Source organism: Vidua macroura, chromosome 6 (assembly GCF_024509145.1).
Source record: "Vidua macroura isolate BioBank_ID:100142 chromosome 6, ASM2450914v1, whole genome shotgun sequence".
Taxonomy (NCBI): domain Eukaryota; kingdom Metazoa; phylum Chordata; class Aves; order Passeriformes; family Viduidae; genus Vidua; species Vidua macroura.
In genome coordinates, this window is record NC_071576.1 from 22,993,010 (window position 1) to 23,015,660 (window position 22,651).

General features: G+C 55.0%; 1 protein-coding gene and 1 long non-coding RNA gene across 2 annotated transcripts; one reads left to right on the plus strand and one right to left on the minus strand.

Annotated features, from left to right (window-relative positions):
- Positions 1 to 6,587: 6,587 nt before the first annotated feature.
- FOS (Fos proto-oncogene, AP-1 transcription factor subunit) lies at positions 6,588 to 9,294 on the minus strand. Its single transcript, XM_053980526.1, has 4 exons — positions 8,984 to 9,294; positions 8,332 to 8,577; positions 8,110 to 8,217; positions 6,588 to 7,989 (listed from the first exon to the last, which is right to left on the minus strand). The coding sequence occupies exons 1-4, from the start codon at positions 9,122 to 9,124 to the stop codon at positions 7,372 to 7,374; spliced, it is 1,113 nt and encodes a 370-aa protein (XP_053836501.1). The 5' UTR covers positions 9,125 to 9,294; the 3' UTR covers positions 6,588 to 7,371.
- A 7,471-nt stretch (positions 9,295 to 16,765) lies between these two features.
- Positions 16,766 to 17,629, plus strand: LOC128808881 (uncharacterized). The gene is made up of 2 exons (XR_008437555.1): positions 16,766 to 17,024; positions 17,445 to 17,629. It is a non-coding gene; the product is annotated as an uncharacterized LOC128808881 (long non-coding RNA).
- The last annotated feature ends 5,022 nt before the right edge of the window (positions 17,630 to 22,651 follow it).

Sequence of the window (22,651 nt, forward strand, 5' to 3'; positions counted from 1 at the left end):
AGTGGAGGGGGTCCAGTCTCACAGTCTTGCTCACTGCTCATTGGACACATGCTACCCTCTGAGCTACACCCAGTCATCATCTTGGAGATTGTTGGTTGACACATGCCAAGACTGTTTCAGAAACCAGAATCATTACTGTGTAGCAGAGCAGAGTGGAAAAGCAGGAGTCAAATGCCCAAGCTTGATTCCTACCCTCTTTGATTCAGCAGCATAGGCATTGCTAAGGGACCCAAGCTTGTGGCACCTGGAAATTGCTGACAAATAGCAGCAAAAAACCACAGCCATGTGGAGGGGAGGGCGGGGGGAAGGGAGAGGGAAGAGAATGAAGAGGATGGGAGGATCTGAGAGGCCCATGGATAGTTAAAGCTTTGAAGAGCTGAATTCTTTGAAAGTCTTGGAGTGAAATCCTTATCTGTGCCGAAACCCCATTCTTGGCTTTGTACTCAGTTCTTATGTAATGACAGCAAATTACTTTGTTTTATCTTCCCTGGTGTCCTCGAGGTTAGTGACACATCCACCATCAGGTTACGTTACTGTTTTAATTCAACTGCCATACCACATGCCTAAATGCTGTAACAGAGCTTGTCCTTCTCCCGTGTGCTACTGGCAACTGTTATTTTTCCTACAATTAGAATTCAAATGCTTCATAGCAGGAATTTCATCACTCTCATGCTGAAGCACCCAATATACTTCAAAGCAGTGTCAAAATAATGTTTTATTTAAAAACCCAAGTACCTTCACAATATCTGAATTCCATGTACCTTTCAGATGATATGCTTTAATACTAACTCTGCTACTGTATTTTATGGCCTTCGCAGTACCATTACCTATTCAGGGGAAATATTTAATTTTGCAAACAAAACCAGATAAATACTATATTATGAGTTGGTTTCTTTTCTCTTCTTCCCAAGCATGAGAAGATTCAAGATGGGCTATTTAAAAAGCACTCAATCCTTACCAAGTGGAAGATGCAATGCAATCAGAATTAAAATTACTCCTTTAATGTTGCAGCTGGTTGTTCTTAGCCAACAGACCAAGTTACAAAACATTTGTATAAAAACAGAGCTCAAATCTAATCAGTGAAGAAGAGCTGAAAATCTGTTGTTGTGCAGACTAAAGATGCCAAGGGGGTGGCAGGGGACGGGACACCACTCCACAGAACAATAGCTCCTTAATTGGAAATAATAAAGATACATTGTCTACATGCTAGTTACAGCCTTCTTTTGTTTTCCCATGATATCCTGTTGATATAATATCCAGGTCCCTTGTGAGCATCCGCTGTTTCCAAATGAGAAGAATGGGTGTTGTTGGTTTCACTTCAGCACCTCACTGGGTCACCAGCCTACCTCTGCCTGGAAAGGCTACCGGATGCAGCTCCAAAGAACAGCCTTATCAGCAAAAGATCTGAACAGATAAGGTGCACGGACATATGAGATCACATCTTCTGGTAATTTAAACAAATTCAAACACCATTATAATATGGAAGCACAGGAAAGAGTGAAAGTTCAGCTAAATCCCTACAAACCCACCTAGAAATAGTCATATTTGATAAAATCAAGCACAGCTTTTGCTCCTCTCTGTTAACAGCCACAGTCTTCTGACACTACCTCGTAGCAACCACTTGAAGAAAGTAGTAAGGACAAAGTCAGTGGTTAGTGTGTAGTGCTACCTCACCACAGTACTCTCTAAGGCCCCAAAAATTTCAAAATCAGGACTTGCACAGCCAAAGGGTATATTTCTGTATTTAATTTTAATAGTCCTCACTAGCTTTTATTTGTGTTCATTTTCTGGAGTTTACATTAAAAAAAAAAAAAAAACAAACCAACAGCAACAACAAAAAAAAAAAACAACTTGTAGTATCCACAAAATCAGGCAAAAACATTAAAAAGGTTTTCTACAAGTACCCAAAACATGGAATGAGCAGCCTTGTCAAATCCGGTTTTATTCCACATTTCCCTAAGTTTTGCTTGTAGTACATCATTCTGACACTGAAAGAAACCTCCCCTAACTTGTGTCTGTGAAGCTGAAGAGTTCTAGTTAACTTATCTGCTTCTGACCTAGAAGCTGTCTCACACATCCTAACATTTATCTACTTGTCTGAACCTCTTATGATGCTCTCTGTCCTTCTAAAGAGCAGAACTGTACACAACATTCAAAGCACTGGCACACCATAGATTTATTCTGTGCCATAATGACAGTCTCTGCTTTTATTCTCTTGCTCTTATTCCTTATCTCCTCACACTCGATTTGCTCATTTACCAAGCCTTGAACTGAGGTTTTCACAGAACTATTATTATGCCAAGATCTTGTTCCCAAGTGATAAATCAGCTAGGCTGTTTCTGTATGATTGAAATGGATTGTTTATCTCCCATTTAAAATGCTTTACGTGTATGTACATCAAATTGTACCACCCACTCACTTTGTATTGTGACATTTTTACTACCTTTGCTCTCAGTCCACAGGCTCTAATTCAGATCCTTGTGGAACTTTGCATGTTGACTCAATTCACCAAGAAATAGTTTTGTTCCATCTTACAGAGACCTGTCTTTAATGCAGTGTCATCTATCCACATGAAAACTTCTCTTATTCTACAGTTCCTTCAGAAGGTTTTGTTCATAGATTTTGATGAATACTTTTTTAGATACCCAAGTAGGAAATACCAGCTGAATGTCTCTTGTCCACATGCTTTGCTGACTCCTCACAGGACTCCAAACAATGTGTGAGGCCAGGAGTTCTCATTAGAAAGCTCTGTCCTCTCTCATGGTACCCCCCATTTTCCCCCTGCACCCACTAGTTCACCTCTTTAAAGTTTTCACTAACTTGGCTGGTACAGAGAACAGGCTCATTGCTCAGCAGCTCTACAGAACTTTTCAGGCTGTTGTTTTTTGGTTTTTTTTGTTTTTTTTTTTTTTAATTGGCATATTAACTATCTTCCCTGTCTCTGTTATCAAAACCCTTCTAAATGCAATGTTACACACAAACCATTAGTAAGCAGCTCAGCTATTTAAGTCTTGACTACTCTTAGAACTCTTGGATTAATATAATGCAGTCCAATTGTTCAACACTTTTTATTTTAGCTCTTTGTTTCACTACCTTTTCTACAGACCTTCAGCTTGAAGCATATCTTCCGATAAATCTTTCACAAAATCAAGTACAAGTACAGGATTATTCTAAGGTTCCTCTACAATGAGCACAGAGCAAAATATTATTTTTTTTTTCTCCAGAACCTTATCTCCTCTGAATAATCAATTTTTATTTTGACTGTCCAGTGGCTCTGATAACTCTTTTGGCAAGCTTCCTGTTCTATTTTGACAGAAAGCAGTAGTCAGATTTTAGTAACAAAATAGTAACAAAAAGTAACAAAAAGACAAGCGGCAGGAGAACTAGCAGAGTGAGTGTTCAAGGATGTAGGTGCCTGGTCACCCGGAACACGACAGCCACGTTCATATGGCAGCTCTTGTGCTGCAACAAAAAAAAAGTAATTATTTTCTTCCACCTACTGGAGATAAAAGCCAGTTGTCAATTACTGGGGGGGCGGGGGACTGGGGTGGTTTGTTTCGTTTTGTTTTCCCACCATCACGGATCAATTCTTGATGACTACGGAGATTTCCAGGTGGAGGGGTGATGCCACGGAAGCCTAGTGGGGGACAGCGAGAGCTACAAACCGTCACGTGTGAGCTCGCCTGGGACTCAGCACCCAGCGGCGTGAAATCCCCGTTCCTTCTCCTGACGCCTCACCCCGCAAAGGCAACGAGAGCGCCGGAGGAGGCGGAACGGAGACCAGGCTGCCTTGTCAGCGCACCCGGGGGCTCCACCCGCGAGGAGCCAGGTGGGGCACGGCAGGGAGCGGTGACCCCGGCCGGGGGGCACGGCCCGTCCCGGTGCCCGTCCCGCCTTCCGGACCCTTCCCGCCGCCCCGCGCCGCCCGGGAAGCGCGGCGCCGCCGCCTTGCCATATATGGGCACGGCCGGAAGCGCGCGCGTCACGGCGCTGGCTCGCGGCGTCCCCGCGGGGAGCGGGACGTCACGTCACGTCCCCGGCGCGCCCGCGCGCGGCGCCCCGGCAACCAAACAGTAAACACGGGCGCGCGCAGGCGCGGCGGGGCGGGGCGGGGCGCGCGGCGGGGCCCGGGCCGCGCGCTGCCCGCCGTGAGAGCCCCGCGCGGGAGCCGCGCGCCGATGCCGGTAGCGGCCCGGGGCGCGGGCGCCGCCGGCGGCGCGCGGGGCGGTGTGCACCGGAGCGCGTCGGGACTGCGGCTGCTGTCAGCACCGGAGCGGCCCTAGATCCGCAACACCCTCCTGTAGCCGGGCAGGAGGTACCGCTGGGCTGGGCAGCCCTGCTGTGTTCTGCCATAAACGCGTTTAAGGATCTTCACGTTGTTTTACAGCTCTACTTTCTGTAATTCCCAACAACAATTCCACTGTGCTTTGCGTTGTGTTGCAGTTGCATTTCTAGGAATTAATTACACTACTGCCCTCAGAGGGATCAGGAGCACAGGAGGAGTCAGAAATAACACGAGCGTTCCCTACGTGTCTTATCTCGTTCCATTGTTGTGTTTCACAAAGCTTTGTGCTGGTATCTGTGTGATGGATCAGATACAGCTTGTAATTGAAGCACATGCTTAGAACACATTGCAGGCAGAGATTCCTGCATTATTCCACAGTTGAAGATAGTGGCAAGATCCCCCCTGTTTTAAGTGCAACTTCCCTACATAATTCTCAAATGCTAGGTAGCAGATAAATCACATTCATAACACAGCATAAAATTTATGTGGCACATCCTGAATTCCGGGTTGTTTGTGGCTGAAGGCAAGGAGTAAGACTGGAGCCTGGGGTTAGATATAAAGTGTCTCATGTAGTGCCACCCCTGAATCTGACATCTTTGCGTAACAAATGCAAAAGCTGACACTTAGACCTGGCACTTGTTATCACTTCTGTTAAAAAGAGAAGCCTTGGTTAGGCTGCAGGACTGCTGTCTCTGAATTTAGCTCTAGATTTTGCTCTAGCCTGTCTGGTGATCATGAGAGATAATAGGACCAGGATCACACTACCTACTTTGAGGGAACCATGTGGTATTTTTGGACTTTGTGGACCCCTGTTTCCTTTCTGCCTCTGCTGAATGTCTGGTGATTTCAGCAGCATGCATGGGCTCCCAGTGACCTGAATTTTTCAGCTCTGAACTTGATGGTCTTTCAGCAAGACAGCACATTTTCATTCCAGGTTTGCTGACTTCACAGGGTTACCTGTCACATAAGTCTGACTCTCTTGTAGCATCACCTACCACCTACATGACTGCTTCATGGTTCAGTGCTACTGTGCATTAGCTGCACCTGGGTGTTGCCCGTGTAAACGCAAGTGGCGATGTGAAAGTAACTGCTGCTTAGTAGCAAGTGGGATTAGTCTTCATCACTTGTCAGCTCTGCCTACAGGTTAATGTTGAAAGATGGGAAATGGCGCTTGTAATATTTGCTTTTACACAGGGCAGGCCTTGTTGAGCAAGTCACGGAGCTGCAATACTCACTACTGAGATGAGATAGATCTTGTGTATGTTCTGATTAGGGAAGGAGTGGAAAAAAGCAGAGCCTGCTGCAGTGACCGGGAAACACGGACTTACAGAAACCTGACCCTGAATGTCAGCCTACAGAGATTCCTTGAGACCATGGTGTCAAGATGGCCTTCAGCTGGACACACATGCCAGCACAGGTGACATATTTGCTTTCACCTTGAGAAAGGAGTTCTCAAATTGGAGTGACAGGGCTGGAGGCTGTCAGGGAGGCCTTGCCACTCTCAGGAGACCCTTCATGTGTAGCCAGCAGGGAGGGAGCAGACCACTGCTCTGCAAGCAGGGGTAACCTGGCCCAGCTGCTGTCCGGCCAGCAGAGCACATTTCACTGCACAAGCAGCAGGGGTTACAGAGAGTAGCAGCCTTTCTCAACTGGGTTAGGAGGAGGGACCACATTTTCAGAGACCCCAAGGAGGCAGCACATTCCTAGAACGTGTGTGCCATTTGCTATAACTCATTTCATTCAAGGGCTGGGCTGGCTTTAATAGAAACTGAAGAGCCAGTGGTTTGCCTTATACCACTCAGCCCAAAGTGAGGCATGCACAAGCCTTTCTCATCCCCTTACATCCAAAGAAGATAGGCCATAGTTACTCCCAGAGGAACCAGACCACATCCAGGGACAAGGAAGTTGAGCTGTTAGGCACGTGGAAATGATCATGTGGGCCCCAGCCTAGAAGTGCCCTTTCACCACCTTTCCAGCAAGACCTCCAGCTAGCTGGTGAAAGGGCACAGCAGGTGACACACAGACACAGAAGGGGACCAGACCCAGACAGATCAGCTGGGAAGGGCCTTAGGGAGTGACCCTGCTGCCTACCGGAATGGGTGTAACCACAGCCAGCCCTGACTAGCACCAGGACAAGGACAGGGCTGGCCTAAATGGTATTCCCACCCTGATGCAACCTAAGTCTCAGGCAGATTGCAGGTGTCTGCAGTTTATAAAGCCCAGACAAAATTAGAGGCTAGGGAACCCCTTTGAGGTCACAGGGAAGCAAGTGCAAAAGGTAAGACAAGGACAGCTCCATCAGTCAACTTAAATGCTTTTATTGACAATGTCTCTGAACAATAATAAGCAAACAATGCTTAAGTTTCATCCAAATTCACTTTCCACATGTCAAAAAAGACTTCAAGGTAGAAAAAAATAAAATAAAAATATAAATATCTGAGAATCCGTCTTAATAAATAAATTAAAAACACAATAAAAACGTTTTCATGGAAAACTTATGTCAGAACATTCAGACCACCTCAACAATGCATGATCAGTAAAGTTACAATGAACATCAATGTAGAACTACAGTACATGGATATAGCTATTTATCTACCTACTAGAAAATAAAATAGAGTCTCTTTCCCCCCACGTAAGATGGGTCATTGCTAAGTCATCAGAACACGATATTGCCAGGAACACAGTAGTTATTGTTAATCAGCTGCACTAGATACGAGTTGGAGATACCCAGCACCAGGTTAAATTCCAATCATTTAAAACCAAGAGATTAATTAGTTAATGCTAGTGATACTAAGGAGGGGAGGGAATCACCTACCCAGCCATGTGGGACATGCTACAGACTACCAGCTCTCATGGATGGGCCACTGGGGACAAGACAAACTCCATGCGATTTGCTACATCTCTGGAAGAGGTAAGAGACCTCGGTGCATGACGCTCTGCCAGGCCCCGGGGCACCAGGCCAGACAGGGGGTGGCGGTGGCAGGGCCCTCCCCAGGCCTGGGGAGCCCCATGGGGCACAGCTGCAAGTCCGTGGGGGTGCATGGGCAGGGGAGGGGGCCCAGCAGGTCAGTCAGTGCTGGAGCCCTTCACAAAGCCAGGAGGGTGGGGGAGCTGAGGGAGTCAGATGAGGGCTCATTGCTGCTGCTGCCCTTCCGGTGCGCAGCAGCGCAGCTGGGGAAGGCCTCTGCCTCGGGGTAGGTGAAGACGAAGGTGGAGGTGTAGGTGCTGGGACACGGGGTGCAGGTCACCACAGGGGTGCAGAGGGGCTCCAGCTCACCGCTGGTCCCGGCAGTCAGCGACTCCCAGTCCGACGGGTAGAAGGAGGAGGCCCCAGGCAGGTCCATGTCGGGCACAGAGCGGGAGGCCTCCCGCGGCCCCGTGGAGAAGAGCAGCTCGTCGAAGGGCTCAGCCTTGAGCTCCAGCCCGCTGCTGCTGGTCTCCTTGGGCGGCACGGCCGGCGGCGCTTCAGGCATCAGCGGCAGAGCAAAGGCAGCCTCCTCGGTCATGGGGGGGCTGGGGGTGCCCAGGTCCAGCGCGGTAGCAGCGCTGGCGGCTGCCAGCTCCTCGGAGAAGCACAACTCCTCGGGCATCTTGCAGGCGGGGCGGTGGGCCGCCAGGATAAACTCCAGCTTCTCCTTCTCCTTCAGCAGGTTAGCAATCTCCGCCTGCAGCGCGGACTTCTCCTCCTCCAGTTGGTCGGTCTCCTGCCGAGAGAGCAGGCTGTCAGCCAGGGCCGGCATCACTCCCAGCTGGCGTCCCCTTCCTCCCGTCATCCCCGCCCCCGGTACTCCCTCTTCCCCAGCCACCTCCCGGGCAGCACTTACCGCCTGCAGCGTGTCGGTGAGCTCCCGTCGCCGGTTGCGGCACTTGGCCGCTGCCATCTTGTTCCGTTCCCGGCGGATCCTTCTCTTTTCCTCCTCCTCCGGGGACAGCTGCGGGCAGAGAGAGACCGCTCAGTCCCGCTGCCAGCCTGCTGCCCCCCGGCCAGGGCAACCCGCCGGCGGCGCGTTCCCCCGGTCCCCCCAACAACTCCAATCCGTACTCACCTGTTCGACTTTGCCCCGGCGGCCGATGCTCTGTCCGCGGCCGCCCGGCGCCTTCAGCACTGCGGGGCGGGAGTAGGTGGTGGGGGCGGCCGCCGAGACGCCGTAGGGGTGCCCGCGGCTCTGGGAAGGGGCCACTGAAGAGATGAGAGTGGGCTGCACCAGCCACTGCAGGTCGGGGCTGGTGGAGATGGCCGTCACCGTAGGCACGAAGCTGGCGCTGGAGGCGGCCAGGTCGGTGCAGAAGTCCTGTAGGTCAGAAGAAGGGGGGGCTGCCGTCAGCGGAGCGCCCGGGCCGCTCCCCGCCGTCCCCGGGGCCGCGGCGCCGCGCTGCCAGCGCCGGCTCCACACGAGAGCGGCCTGTTATAAATATCTCTGACGTCCGCGCTGACGCAGACGCTGCTCCGGAGTCTCCTCAATGAACTCGCGTTTTATCAATGAAGCCGCTTTACACACCCGCCGCAGAGCGCGGCCCGGGATACGGCACCCCCCGACCGCCCCGCCTCGGCACCAGGGCCGCTCCCCATGCCAGTCCCCGGCCTGACCTCCTCCGCGGACACGGCTAGCCCCGCGCCACCCGCTCCCGTCCCGTCCCCTCCTGAGCGCTCCTGCCCTGCCCCGGCCAAGAGCGCAGCCGGCACGCTCAGCAACTCACCTGCGGGTTGACAGGCGAGCCCATGCTCGAGAATGAGTCCGCCGGGGAGGGGTAATAGGTGAGGCTGTCCCCGGCCGGGGAAGCGCTGCTGCAGCGGGAGGACGGCGCCTCGTACTCTCCGGCGAAGCCCTGATACATCATGTCGGCTCGGTACGCGCAAGCCGAAGGTGAGAGGTGATGCGACGGTGGCAAAGTGTCCTTGGGGATGAAGCGAGGAGGGGTCGGCTGCGTGCGTCCCTGTGCCTGGTCCGCGCCGCGCGTCTCTCCGCTCCACCGCCGGGGCTGCCTGAGCTGCTGGAGTACCGCGCCGTGCCTCCCTTTTATACCCTCCCGCCGACGTCACAAGGGACGTGCCACCCGCGCCTATGGGGGGGGGTCGCCCGCCCCGTGCCCGCCCCGCACCTCCCCGGGGCCGCCCCGCGCGCCGTCTGCCGCCGCCCCCCCCGGAAGAGACCCACGGCATGGGGCGGGGGGCGGCCGCAGGGGCAGGGGGGCCCCAGGGCAGAGCAGGAGGGAGCGGCCGTGGAGCTACCCCCCCGCGCGGAGTGGTACGGCCGGGCTCGGGAACCCACTGACGCAGATATCCTTATATGGGATACATCCTGTGCGAGGGGGCGTGACTGACGGGAAGCGCTCCAGGCTGCAGCCAAGTGCGGCGGGCGGGCGGCGCGCGGGACAGGACGGGACGGGACGGTTCGGGACGCGACGGCCCCTCCCCCATCGCCTGGCGAGACCCTGCGAGGGCTCTGGGGCAGTGACACTGCCCTGAGGGCTGCCCTCCCGCAGCAGGTGACCCCCTCCCCGGGGGCGCCGTCCCGCCGCAAGTGAACCCTCCCTTCAGCGGGGCCCCGCGCAGCCTTGCAGCCTTGGAGCCAGGTGCTCCAAGGAAGGCGGCGAAGAAGGGGCCCGGCGGGCCAGGGGTGCGCTTTGCGCTGCAGGTCAAGCCCCATCGTCAGCACTGAGCGGGGTCTGCCCGTAGCTGGGCACAGGTATTCAGTGGGCCCCATGCACGGAAAGCTCAACTTACACCCGTCCCTCCAGCGAGGAGCGCGTTATGCTCATGTGTCACTATTGACTTCTCTATTATGTATGTTTGTAATTGTCGAGAGTGAGGGTAATGGCACAGGGCGGTGGGAAGCCCTGCCAGGGAAGCCTGAGGGGCCGCAGCCCTCCGGGAAGGTTGGGAGAGCTTGGTTGGGAGCAGTGCTCGGGGGGGCGGGGGGGGGGGGGCTGGGATAGCCGCCAAGAGCATGGGCAAGAAGCCATCGGGAAACCACCGACGAGGAGAGAGAGGGGCGAGGCTCGTCCTTTCCTCCAGTTTGGGTTTTGTTTTGATCCTTGTTGCAGCGAAGCCCGGAGACACCCACCCACGACGGGGATGTCAGGCAGCCCTGGCTCAGGTCAGGCTAAGGTGGGAGCCAGACCGCAGACTCGCCTTGCACGGGCGCCAAGAGATCGCGGCTATAGATAGTAACAGGGAAGCTGCAGCAGGGAGCGTGTTTACAGCAACAAACAGAGCCTGCAGCGCAGTCTCCAGGCAGGAGCGTCACCCAGCCAGGCTGGGATCCTGCTGGCAGCCTCTCCCTCTGTTTGAGCTCATGGGCTAAATGCAGCGCTTGATGCTGCTGCTGTTGCTGTTGCTGCGCGAGCAACCTCCGTTCTTAGAGATCTGGGCCACGGGGGCGGGAGAACTGGGCCAGCTGCTATTTCTGAACTGCCCGTCAGAGCAGAGGGGACAGCCAAGGACTGCCGCAGCTCACGGCCCATACCGCTCCCTGGGAAAGGACCTGCGGGGGCCCGTGCTGCTCTCATCAGCTCAGTGCTGGCCCGTGGGCTAGTCCATCCCGGGGCAGGCATCTGTCACCCCAGGTTCCTGTGCTGCCACGAGTTCTTTTCCCTGGCCAGCATTCCCCTCATGCCAGCTACTGAAAGACTGGGGCAAGCATGGTCTCTTTGGCAGCCCGAGGCTGCAGGTGAGGAGGCCCTCAGCACTGCCCAGAGGAGGGATGTGCCAGCAAATTAGCAAAGCCACGATTCTGCCATCCCTGCCAGCGGTGAGCAACAGGCCAAACCTCTGCAGCCACATCCCCAGCAGGGCCTAGGTCAACACATCAGTGCCCAGCATGGGCAAGAGCCTCTGACACAGTTTCCAGTCTCAGACATTTGCCAGGCACATTTCAGAAAAACCCTGTTTAGCCCTCCTCTCTAGAAACTGTCCCAGGGTTCCTCTACCCAAACTACTTTCCCCAAAAGAAGTGTCTGGAAATCAGGAGGGGAATCCACTTTACCAAAGCCCACAATATTTTTGTGGTGCAATGCAAACCATCTGTTGCCATCTCCACTGGTGACCAAGCATGATCTGTTTGTACCAAATGGAAAGTGCACAGATGCCGCACATTTCTAACACGTGGAGGCAACGAAACAGAGAAAGCGAAAACACATGACGTGGGTTTGTTGTTTGCTCCAAACACAGGGTGCACACGTTTTACCACAGTATGTGTGAGAACAAAAAAAGGAAGCAAGCGGTACCGCAGGGACAAAACAGAGTCAGAGCATGAACCCTCCTGCCTGGGTGAGAGGGTTGCCCTCACCAGCATGTCAGGTTGATGGAGATTCCTCACCTCCCCTGCCAGCTGGGAACAGGAAGAGCCATTAGACCCTCATAAATTAGTCTGATCTGTGGAGTGGACCATGAGTTCAGTGAACACTACAACATTATTAAACCTGTACAACCAGGGCCAGCAGGGTTTTGACAGGCTCTGGTGGTGCTTGGCCGGGCTTCATCTGCAGGGACACACCCCCTCTAGGGACTATTCCCTTGCTTCAGACAAGCCCACTGCATCTCTGGGTCCCGTGCTGGTGTGGAGGAGGTGGCTGCTGACTGTCACCAGCAGAGAGATGGCTCTTCCCAGATGCCTGGCCAGACAGAAGAGGCCATTCCCACTGCACTTCTTGGACATCACAATGGGGCCGGCAGGGCAGAAGGACAGCATCCATCCAATGAGGATCTTGTCCTGCATGCCAACAGAACCCCTCCACCTTCCTGGCCTCCACTTTTTCTCCTATCAAGCAGGGAGATGGGAAAGCTTGCAGCTCTGAGGCTTACAACAGAACAGTGAGCCCCTAAGCCTCAGAGTGCAGCACTGGAACTTGGCCCTACTTTCACATCCCTCCTTCATCTGAGCTTGCAACTCAGGCTGGCCTTGGAAAACCACAGCAGAAAAGCACCTGAGGCATGTGGACCAGTGCAACTGCACAGCCAAAACCCACTTCAGGGGCAAGAGATGGCTGTGCCTATATTTGGCCATGCACCAGGGGAAAGTTCATGCCAGCAACATGGCCCTTTGGTAGTCACATGACCGTCTCAACCCACTCTCTGTCAGCAGCGCTGACTGTAGCATGGTTCCATATTCCTTCTCTAGACACACAACGTGATGGACATCTGCTTCCAGCTAACCAGGGACTGTTGGGGTCATTGGGAAGGAGACCAGACAGCCAGAGTTCAGCAGCAGAACTGGCATGCATGGGGCACTGCTGTGACACCAAGAAATAGCACCCCTGCACTGAGAAGTCATCACTGCCTGGCGAAGCATTCTGCCCATACTATCAGAGGATCCGCACAATAACCTGAGCACCTGTTGCAGTACAGATTTTATGGGCAGGATCCAGGGGCATTTGTGAAATTCTCCCCGAACACACCTGCATATCCACTGCTCCTGGTGTCCCACAATGCATTCACTCCCAGCACAAGGGATCCCGTCCCTCCCCTTGTCCCCAGAGAATCTTTTAAAGCCAGGCAGAGGCTGCAGGGCTTAGAAGAAAACAGGATGGAAAAGCAGAAAAGGGGGTTGAAAAACCAGTGGTGAGAGCCTGCCCCCTCTGTTGATGTGGCTGGGAAGCAAAGGGTGGAGGAAGGGCTCATAGTATGTTATCCCAGTGTCCTGAGCTCCCCTCAAGACACACTGCAGCTATCACCCTCCCACCTAGCCTGGGAGCCTCCAGGAGGGCAGGGTTCCCACCTCTGCTGGTCTTAAAGGTACACTGCATACCCAAAGCAAAGTATAAATAGTAATTAATAATCACAGCAGCTGGGTGTGTGACAGGGACATCCTAAAGAATAAACACCACGAGCAGAGACATCCCGGCACCTCGTGGTCGCACAGCCGCGTGCCATGGGCCACCAATTACTGCTGATGTTGCTGTTGTGCCATCCCACTTATTCTCACCACTCTTTGCCTGCACCATGCTGGATACTAACTCACCAGGCACAGCTGGACCTTGCTGCACACACTGAGGAACCCGTGCACGGCTCACAGCCAGCAGGTGTGGAAGAGCTTAGGCCACTGAAGCACTTCCTCCGCACCCTCTTGCCCCAAGGGCAGGCTGGCAGCCATCACCCCGCGAGCCAGGGTTCATAACCCTGAGCAATTTGAGCACAAAGTTCTCCAGATAAAACTCCAAAACTCCTGCTGCTGCCTCCACCAATGTGCCCTGTGTGCTATGGCAGTGCGACAAAGCCGGAACACCATGGCCAAGCTGGCCTCTTAGCTCCCTGCCAGCTCCAGCACCATAGGCCCATCCCAGGGCATTGTGCACGCTCACAGTTATAGTCCCAGGGCACTGACCAGCTGGGAGGAGAGGAGAGGAAAACGTGCTGGTGAAAGGCAGCATGTTCAAACTCAGTGACAGACAGGATGATGCAGGACTTTTCTGATTATCAGACAAGATCCAAAGAAGGCAAGCATAGCCTGCTTTATTTATTTTAGTGATTTATTTCCTTGATGGAACCCCACAAGATGCCTGCAATAAAAACCCACACAATCAAGAGAAAGCTTGGGCTTCCTGTTGTATCCAAGAGCTTTCTGGAGGTGGGAGCTGGATGGTCACATTGCACAAGCTACCTCTTTCCTGTGTGGCTGGGCAGCAATACTGATGCTTGTGCTGGGGGCTGGGTAAAGGGACTGGGGCTGGGTCCAGGGGTCCTGCTCCTCTATTGGTGTAGTGGCTCTTGAGTAAAATGGGTCAACGGTAGCAAAGGAGGAAGTGCTGAGAAGAAGGAGGAAAATGCAACTGTGCTTAGCTAAGGAGATTTTGTTACAGATGGAGAACAAAGCAGCTGAAGGGACAGGATGTTGAAGATTGTTTAGTACAGGACAGAAAGAAACCTTCTAATTGTTGTGACTGGGGAGTGCTCTGGGGAAAGAAAGGCTCAAGGCAACTCGGGACAGACAAAGGATCGCAAAGGATAGTCTGGGAGGAAGAAAGACACTCTGAGCCTTTATCACTGCCTGGAGAAACAGCCCTGCTTCATTGGAGATAGTCCCCAGGGCACCTTTCTCTTGCACCATTCAGTGTCAGACACCAGCATGCCAGGCAGGCTGGCTGCCCTGGAGGACAGTCATGAAGTAAGGTCTCCCTTTTTGAGTCCTCGACTCTTGTAGTGATGGGGCTGTCACAGGGACTCACAGAGACTCAGCTTGCCCTGGCCCACTGGCAAGTCACATTCAGTTGCTGCTGCTGAAGGGAAATGGCAAGACTTGAAAGCAAGGTGTTTGCACCCTTCTCCAACTGAGCCGTGCCTCTGGCTGGACAGCCAGGCTACACTCAAGGCAAAGCCAAAGAGAGCAGTCAGCTCAGTGCAAAGATGCTGCCACTGCAGGAATAGAGACCCCAGGAATGGAGAAAGAGAATAAGTAATAAGACATGGCTACACGGTGAGTTGGCCTTCTCTGCCCTAGGAACAAACATTGGGAATACCCCAGGAAGCTGAGGTTCCTTAGATGGTATTTAAGAAATGTAACAAATACAAAATTCAGTATTATTAAATCGTCTGGGGTTAACAGTGCCATGAATATGTAAACATGTAAACAGTGCGGAGCACTGCCAGCCCAGCCCCAAGGCTTTGATCATCCCCATGCATCCAGATCTGCCAAACAATTTGGTTTGGCAGGGAGTAGCTGCTGGAAGAGGAAACTCCTTCCTAAGTATCTGCACAACCAGAGTTAAGCATATGCCTGTGCAGAGAGACCTGGGAGTAGGACATTTACAGATCATCTGTGTGCCCTGTTCCACCTCTGCACAGTGAGCAGGGTCTGGAGGAGAGTCCCTCGTGCTCACTGTTAGCAGCTCACAGCTCGTCCCAAGTCGAGAAAAGCTCTTGCCATCATCCAGGCCCATACCAGCCTCTAAAGAGACTGTCCATTTTCTTCCCTATCAAGGTCATATGTTAAACATGTAGACAATAAACACGTCAGAGAGTCTAGGCCTGGAAACTCAAGGACCTTTCACAGAAGAGGTACAGCAGTCCAATTTGGGACTGTTTGACTTGGTGATTGCACACGGAGGACATGTCCTCTGTACTTTCCTCCCAGGAGTCCGGCTGCCAGGGGCACAACCGCCAAGCCAGTGGGGTCAGGTTAACTTGCTTTGTCACTGTTTGCTTTAGGATCCCAATAGAGCTCAGCAGGCTGCAAAACTGGCACCTCTCACCCACATGAGACACTACGTGATGGTGCTGGCCTCCCTGGGCACCGAGTGCCAGCGTGGATGTGGGCAGGCACCAGCCTGGAGAGAAAGGCGCCCTGTGCTTCAGCAGAGCCCCAGTAAGGTAGCCTGGAGGAGTCCCCATTCCCAGTTCCTCTGAACAGGGCTTCCCTCCTGCCTTCTCCAGGCAAACCCAGCATCTCCCATGGAGCTGGAGACAGCCTGGAGAGAATGGCCTGGTGCTGGAGAGGAACTGGAATATGGAGCTGTGAGTTTGGGCTCATGCAGCTGAAATGGGGCACCACGCACTTGGCCCCACCCAGCACGCATCACCGTCTCAGGGCCCCACTGTCACGGGAGTTTTGGGGTGCTTGCTGATGTCAACATCCCAGCCAGGCTTCCAGATCTCCCCACCCTGACAGCCTGCAGGTTCAGAGTGGCAGTAGTGTGTGTGGGATCATATAAGCCAGTATGTATGGCAGTGACACACTCAATGTGTTTGCACCTTACCCCCAGACAAGTACAGAATCCAGAAAAAACAGCAGAATATTGTAAAAAGCTGTGGTGTCAACCTGGCAAACCCAGAGAGACACAGATCACTGCGATGTGCTGGGGTCTGGACTGGCCAGCGGGTGGTGAGCATTTGTATTGTGCATCATTTGTTTGGTTTTATCTCCTTTCCCTTTTACTATCATTACTATCACTATTATTTGCCATTATTATTGCATTTAACTTTGTTTTCAATTATTATACTGTTCTTATTTCAACCTACAAGTTTTACCACCTCCCCACTTCACCAGGATGGCAGGGAGACAGGGGAGTTGAGCGAGAGGCCGTGCTGCTTGATGTCCATCCGGGCTCGAGCCCCGGCAGTCCCTTCCGTCGCCGCTGGGCCCCTCAGGCCCGGGGCCGCGTCAGGCCCGGCCCCGCGCGCCGCTCCCGGCGCGGCGCGGGGAGGGGGCGGTCGCGGCGCGCGCGGGCCCCGCCCCGCGGCCCCCCGGCCAATCGCGGCGCTGTTGCCGGGGCCGGGCCCGCCGCCTGACGTTGCCCGGGAGACGGCGGGACGTTGACAACACAGAAACCCGTGACGTCGGTGCGTGGTTCCCGTGGAAACGGGATGGCGACGTCAGCGCCTCCCCCTCCCACCCCCCCTGCCGGGGCGCGCGTCAGCCGCGCGGGAGGGGCGGGGCCCCGTCGCCACGGCGGCGGGCGGGGCGCGGTCGCCACGGCAGCGGGAGCGGCTGTTGTTTGTTTGGGAGGCGGCAGCCGAGGGCGGGCGGGGCCTGCGGCGGCCCCGACCCCCCCCGCCGGCGTCCTGCCCACGCGGCTGCCGGCGGGGCGCCTTGGCCTGGCCGGGCCCGGGCAGCCCCGCGGCCCAGGATTCCCCGCGGGCAGAAGGCAGCGGTGTGGGTTGTGGGTTCGCAGAGCTCCCTCCGGCCGACAGCCCCCCGGGCGGCTTGTGGCTGCTGGGCGCCCCTCCTCCGTGCGCCGGGAGGGCGCGGGCTCGTAACCTGAGCAGGGAGATGGGCCCAGGGTTAAAAATAATGTCGCTGAGAAGGTGGGTTTATTTTTAACTGGGAACAGCGGTGCAGCCCTCTGCACTGAGGAGCCTGGCCGGCAGTGCAAACAGCCCATCTGCAGGAAGAGTCCGGAGCTGGGATGGATGGATGGATGGATGGATGGATGGATGGATGGATGGATGGATGGATGGATGGATGGATGGGCGGGCCACAGAGGCCACTATGCAGGCACTGCTCTGAGAGAAGTGCACATGAGCTCTTGCCCTGCTGCAGGTACTGGCTGAGCACCCCCAGCACATGTGATCAGGTCTGCTGTGCCCATCATCCAGCTTGCTGAGTGGAGTGTGGATGTAAAGTGAATGTCCAGCAAACCTGAGAAATCTAGCCTTGAAACAAGTGGAAAGAAACTAAGAAGTGAACCACAGATGTTGCAGTATTTTCTGGTCCATCTCTTGCAGAGTGGCCTGATCCCTCAGCATCCTTTGCCAGCAGCATCCTCTGAAAAGCCTACTCTGCCAAAATTGCCCAGCAGACCACACAGTGCCATCCATGCTCCTGTCACCAGCAGCGGGGGTGCTCAGCAGAGGCCAGACAGACCAAATGCTTTCCCTGCATTCCGGGGCAGCAGGGGCTGTTCCAAAGAGCCCTGTTCCTGGTGCATTGTTTCCTCCCCGGCAGCCGGCCTTTGGGTGTTCCTTTGGGCGTCTTTCTCTCTGACATCAATTTCCTCACAATGTGTGGCGGCCAGAGCCTTTCTAGGTGAAACACCCGACAAAGAGAGCGGCTGACGGAGGGACCCACCCACCGGCATCCCCGGTTTCCCCGTGCCAGGGCCGGCTGGGTGGCTCCTTGAAATCCCAAAAGCTGTCTTTGCACTGAGGGTTGCGCAGGAGCTGCTGGCAGATGGGAGAGGAGGGAACCTCGGGGCCGCCCCGGCCTCGGCCGCTGAGCCGGGTGCCTGCGGGGTGGGAACTCCCAGCGACTGTTCCCGCCGCCGCCATCTGCTGAGGCCAGCAAACTGGAAACCAGCTGCTTGCCCAACCCTCGCCAGCAGCCAGGCTGTTGTCATTGCTCTTGGCTTTACATCAGCTCTGTTTAGTTTGGCAGGCTGAGAGCAGCAGGTTCAATCCGGGCGATTTTACGAGGGCTGGTTCCTGTCCCACACCCCTCGGTGGGGAACACTGCGTACGTTGAGGATACCCTCGCCCTGCAGCCCCAGGGCAGGAAAGGGTGCGGCTGAAATTAGTGTTTGCTTCTCAAGGGCAAGCCTGAAGTGCCGGTGTTTGGGAAGGTAATCAGCGGGCCTGGGAAGGTAATCAGCGGGCGTGAGAAAAGGCTTTCCCCACGGTCACGGCAGCATTCCGCATTCCGGGGTACCCCATCACCTGTTCCCGGAGACCGCTGGCCGTGTGGGAAAGTGTGGGTAGGTGGTCAAAGGCAGGGATCACACCTGGGGTTTGGGGCCGCAATGCAGAGCATGTCCAAAGTCATCCGCCAGGGCTGGAGGGATGTCCCACCAGGACATGTACCCTCCCACAGCCTTTGCCCGGGCAGTGCCTGCTACTGACGCCTGCACAGAGGGGATGCTTCTGATGCATCCAGGCAGCTGGTGCCTATGGTATGAGGGCTTCTCCTCCAAGTTTCATGTTGGCATGAGAAAGGGAAAATGTCACTAATTACTCCAATTATTCTTGCTGCTCCTCTTGTCCCAAAACATGCTGTCACACTCCATCCCATCCATCCCAGGGCACAGGCAACAGTGCTGCTAGCACAGGCTCTCACAGCTCCTGGGCTGCAGGGAGTCACAGAGACCAATTAACCCAGTGTCCTCCTCATTTGCTCATGCCTCATCTCAATCAACTGGCTATTTTCAGTGCCCTATCCTGCCAGCCAGGCTATTGAGTTGCCACCCTGTCTACTATGGGACCTCTCCTGCATGAAGGGAGGGAGCTGTGGGGCAGAGGACAGGGAGGGACCAGCAGAGCAGAGGACAGAGTTCAACATCCATAAGTGTGTCTGCCCAACCCTGCCTCTGCTGCTCCATCCCAAATCTGTCCTGTCCTGTGTCACACATCATTTCTTTGCACTAGACATAGGAGCATGTAGATATGTAGCAAGCCAGTTCAGAGAGCTGACCTGGATGGAAACAGAACACTTTATTTCAGCAGGTTGAAGGTCAGCTCGGGCTGCTTGCTGCTCAGGGGCAAGATCAGCTCAGGGGCATGCTTGCCATGGGCTGAACTGTCAGGGTACCCTCACCACTGGGGGACCCCATTCCTACTCCTTGCCAGGTCCAGTTCTCAGCTGTGGGGTGGGAAGCTGCCCTCTTGTGCTAGCCCAAGAGAAAACTCTTTGCTATCTTTTGTCAATTTGTCCTCTGCCATTTTATCATGGTGAACTGATTGAGAGCAGAGTCAGGAGTCAGCCAATGCATGGAGAAGGCTCCCATGGTCCCATGCCAGGAGGAGTGGGAAAAGTCAGCCTACGGCAGCTTGGCGTGCATTGCTGCAGAGCTGCAATTTGGGTGGATGGGCACTCGCCTGTGCTGGCATGACACAGGGTGTGGTGCTGGCAGCTACCCCACTCCCTCTATATCAGCTGATTCAAATCTGGGAGGCACAGCCAGCACCTTCCGAGCCAAGCCGGGGTGCACAGTGCTGCTCAGGAGCCTTGCAATGAGCTGTGCTGGAGGAACACTAACCCCACAAAGACAAAAGACGATGGCTCCTCTGCCAGAAGAGCTCCTGGATCTGGTTTGCCAGGCAGTTGTGTATAGGATTGCATTGGCACAACAGGGAGGATCTGAATGACTTCTCTGGAGTTGGTATTGTTTACACTACTTCAAACAGCCTCAGTACCAAAAAAGTGTAAGCATGGCCACAGAGGCAACTTCAATCTAACAGGGCTCCAGTTATCAGCAGAGTCTCTGAGTCCAAGCCTGGGACACATCTTTACTGAATTGCTCTACTAGGAAAGGAGAGCTGGAGCTGAGCTCCTGCAGGAGGACTTGTCCTTTCACACAATATTTGAATATATTTGCACTTCTCTGCAGAAATGAGAGGAGGCTAGTTGGCTGCTCTCCCATTTCAGTATCTTCCAAGTCTATAATATTTTCGCTCCCTGAAGTATTTTAGTTTCTTCGTGCATTTATTGTTTGCTCTGGTGCCAGTTCTGGCAGGTTGAATGACCTCTGCCCCCAGGCTGCATTCCACATCAGTATTGGAGGGGGTTGCGTTACTGCATTACTGTGCAATAGCATTACTCCTCTCATGTGTCCGCACCCCATGTGTAGGGGCTTACAGAGCTGCTGCACTCTCCACACAAATACTCTCCCTCCACACACACTCTCATAATCTTTGGGATACTCCCCCGTATCCTACACTCCTCCTCTCGGCTCTGATTATCCTCTCCCTCCCTAGCAAGAAGGAGCACTCTGGAGTGAGCTACTCACTGCGATCGTGACTGTTGTGAAACAGCTTATCTTCCTACGGGAGCGGCAGCCCTTGCCTGTCAGCCTGTGCCTGGCGCTCACAACGCCTCCAGCACTCACAACCCCGCTTCCTTCTCCCTGACGTGCACATATGCACGCTCCTGCACGCACACCCGGCCCTCCTCCGGCATGCCTTTTGCGCCCGCCGCTTTCCCCGGGGATCGTGCCAGCAAAGGGGATGCGGTGGTGTGCTGAGGGGGCTGGGGCTCCTGGCGCCAGTGAGGGATTCATGAGGAAGACAGATATGGGTCCTGTTGGGAACATCCAAGGATGTAGTTCTCCCACCCCAGCCAGTTGCAGATTGGGTGGACGGGTGGTGGTTGTACATGGACCACAGCCCCCTTGTCCTGCGGGTTATCCCTCACCCGGCAGTGCCTCCTCGGGAGCAGCCAGACAGAAGGTATGGGCATTCAGGCAGGCACATGCCTGGAGGGGGAGGGAGTCGGATGCCGTGGCCACCGCAGAGGCTCGGCGGTGTTCCCAGGAGGTGACTCTTTAGGAAGTGGGTGCGTCCTGCCGGTGCCACGGCGGGAGGCCCAGAGGGAACTGCGTGGGAGCAAGGAGAGCCACGGAGCAGGCTGGGTCCTAGCCTGACCCCTGGTCATTAGGGAGAAGGCGGCTTTGGCATGAGTCAGCAGGAGAGCTGAGCACAGGCTAAGCAGCGCCCAGAGACTGGAGAAGCAGGGAGGTGCCAATCAACATTGTGACACGTCCTAATTACTTTAGCTTGTGCTATTAAATTTGCTTGCTTGTACAAGAAACAAAAGCAAGAGACATTCCCCAAAACTTCCTCCAGGCAGTGGGCTCTAGCACTTTACCCAGATGTTGGCAGACTCTTCCTATGCCAGACAGAGAAAGAAGTCCTGGTCATGCTGCCTCTTGCCAAAAATTCCCAAGCCGGCAAGCCCAAAGCTTGCTGCCCTGCCTCGCTAGCCTGGGACCAAGCACCGGAGCATCGCTGACGAATACACCACCCGTGAGGGCCAGGCGTGGAGGAGCCACAGCCCACATGGGCAAGAAGCCCTGCGTAATGCCTCCGCTCCCTGTGGTTGGGAAATGGCCACTGCGGGGAGGCTGGGCGCTGCGGTCAGCTAGCACGGGACAGGATCCCCAGCGGCTGCTTACCACTTAGTGCCTAATGTGCGGGAGGGCAGTCCAGGGAGCGGCCCCTGGGGTGTCACAGCGGCTCGGCCAGCGTCAGACAGAGGTACCGCAGAGTACCAGGAACCACAGGTAGCTAGGGCAAAAGCTCCCCACATCTCCTGCATCCGATGGCAGCAAGCTGCCCAGCACCCAGTGCCAGTGCTTGCCTGGCCCTGCCAGGCACCTCTGTGCCCCTGTGGGCCTCCTGCATACCGGCACAGGTTCCACCGGGAGAGCAGCCTCCTCCTGCTGTGGCTGCTGCTGCTGCCACCTAATGGAGCCGCTCCTCTTGCCCGGGTGAGATGAGAGCGGCAGTGCTCTGCGGCGGCCGGTCAAAGCTTGCCCACCCCGGGCAGCCCGCTGCCCGCTTGTGCCCGCGCCCGCTGTGCTGCTGGGGCAGCACGTATGATGTGCTGGCGCTGGAACGGGTGAAACTCCTGGGTGTATGTCACGCCGCACGGCAAGGAGGGGAGCCAGGCTCTTCCTACAGATGGTCGCCCCTGCATCTCGTTGACACGCTCTCCGTCTCCGTACGCACGCACGGCGCACACACACGGCACACCTGGCCCACGCAGCCGCGTGGAGGTCTCGGCTGCCGGCAGCGAGCGTCCGAGCCTCTGGTTTGTAGCGGCTGAAAGCAAAGCAGCTCCCAAGCGACGCGGGTCATGGCAAGATGCTTTATATAACCCACCGCCACAGAGAAAACCAAAATAGCTGCCTCCCTGCTGCTTAGTTCGTCTCTTCCATCAAACACAGATAAAATTAGAGCAGGCCGTGACGTGCACCTACGTCTGCGCAGGGACTCCAGGGAGACGGAGGGAGCCGGCTCAGGGCTCTGCCATTAGTGGCACAGCCTGCCAGAGCTTTCAAGTAAGATCTGTCAGCGAGGCTGGTGTGTGGCCGCAGGGGATAGATGTGTGGAAGAGGAGGCGGCAGGGGGGAGCACGGCTGCCGACGGCTCACAGGGACGGCTCCATGCCTCATCGCTGCCTTTTGGGAATGCAGGCTGAGCGCTCACACGCAAGCTGGGCT

Bases quoted from the DNA above. Each gene is read 5' to 3' on its own strand.
- FOS (XM_053980526.1), bottom strand. From the start codon at position 9,124: ATGATGTATCAGGGCTTCGCCGGAGAGTACGAGGCGCCGTCCTCCCGC. The intron at 8,578-8,983 runs GTGAGTTGCTGA...TCTGACCTACAG, and splicing joins GCTCGCCTGTCAACCCGCAG to GACTTCTGCACCGACCTGGC. The intron at 7,990-8,109 runs GTAAGTGCTGCC...CTCTCTCGGCAG, and splicing joins TCACCGACACGCTGCAGGCG to GAGACCGACCAACTGGAGGA.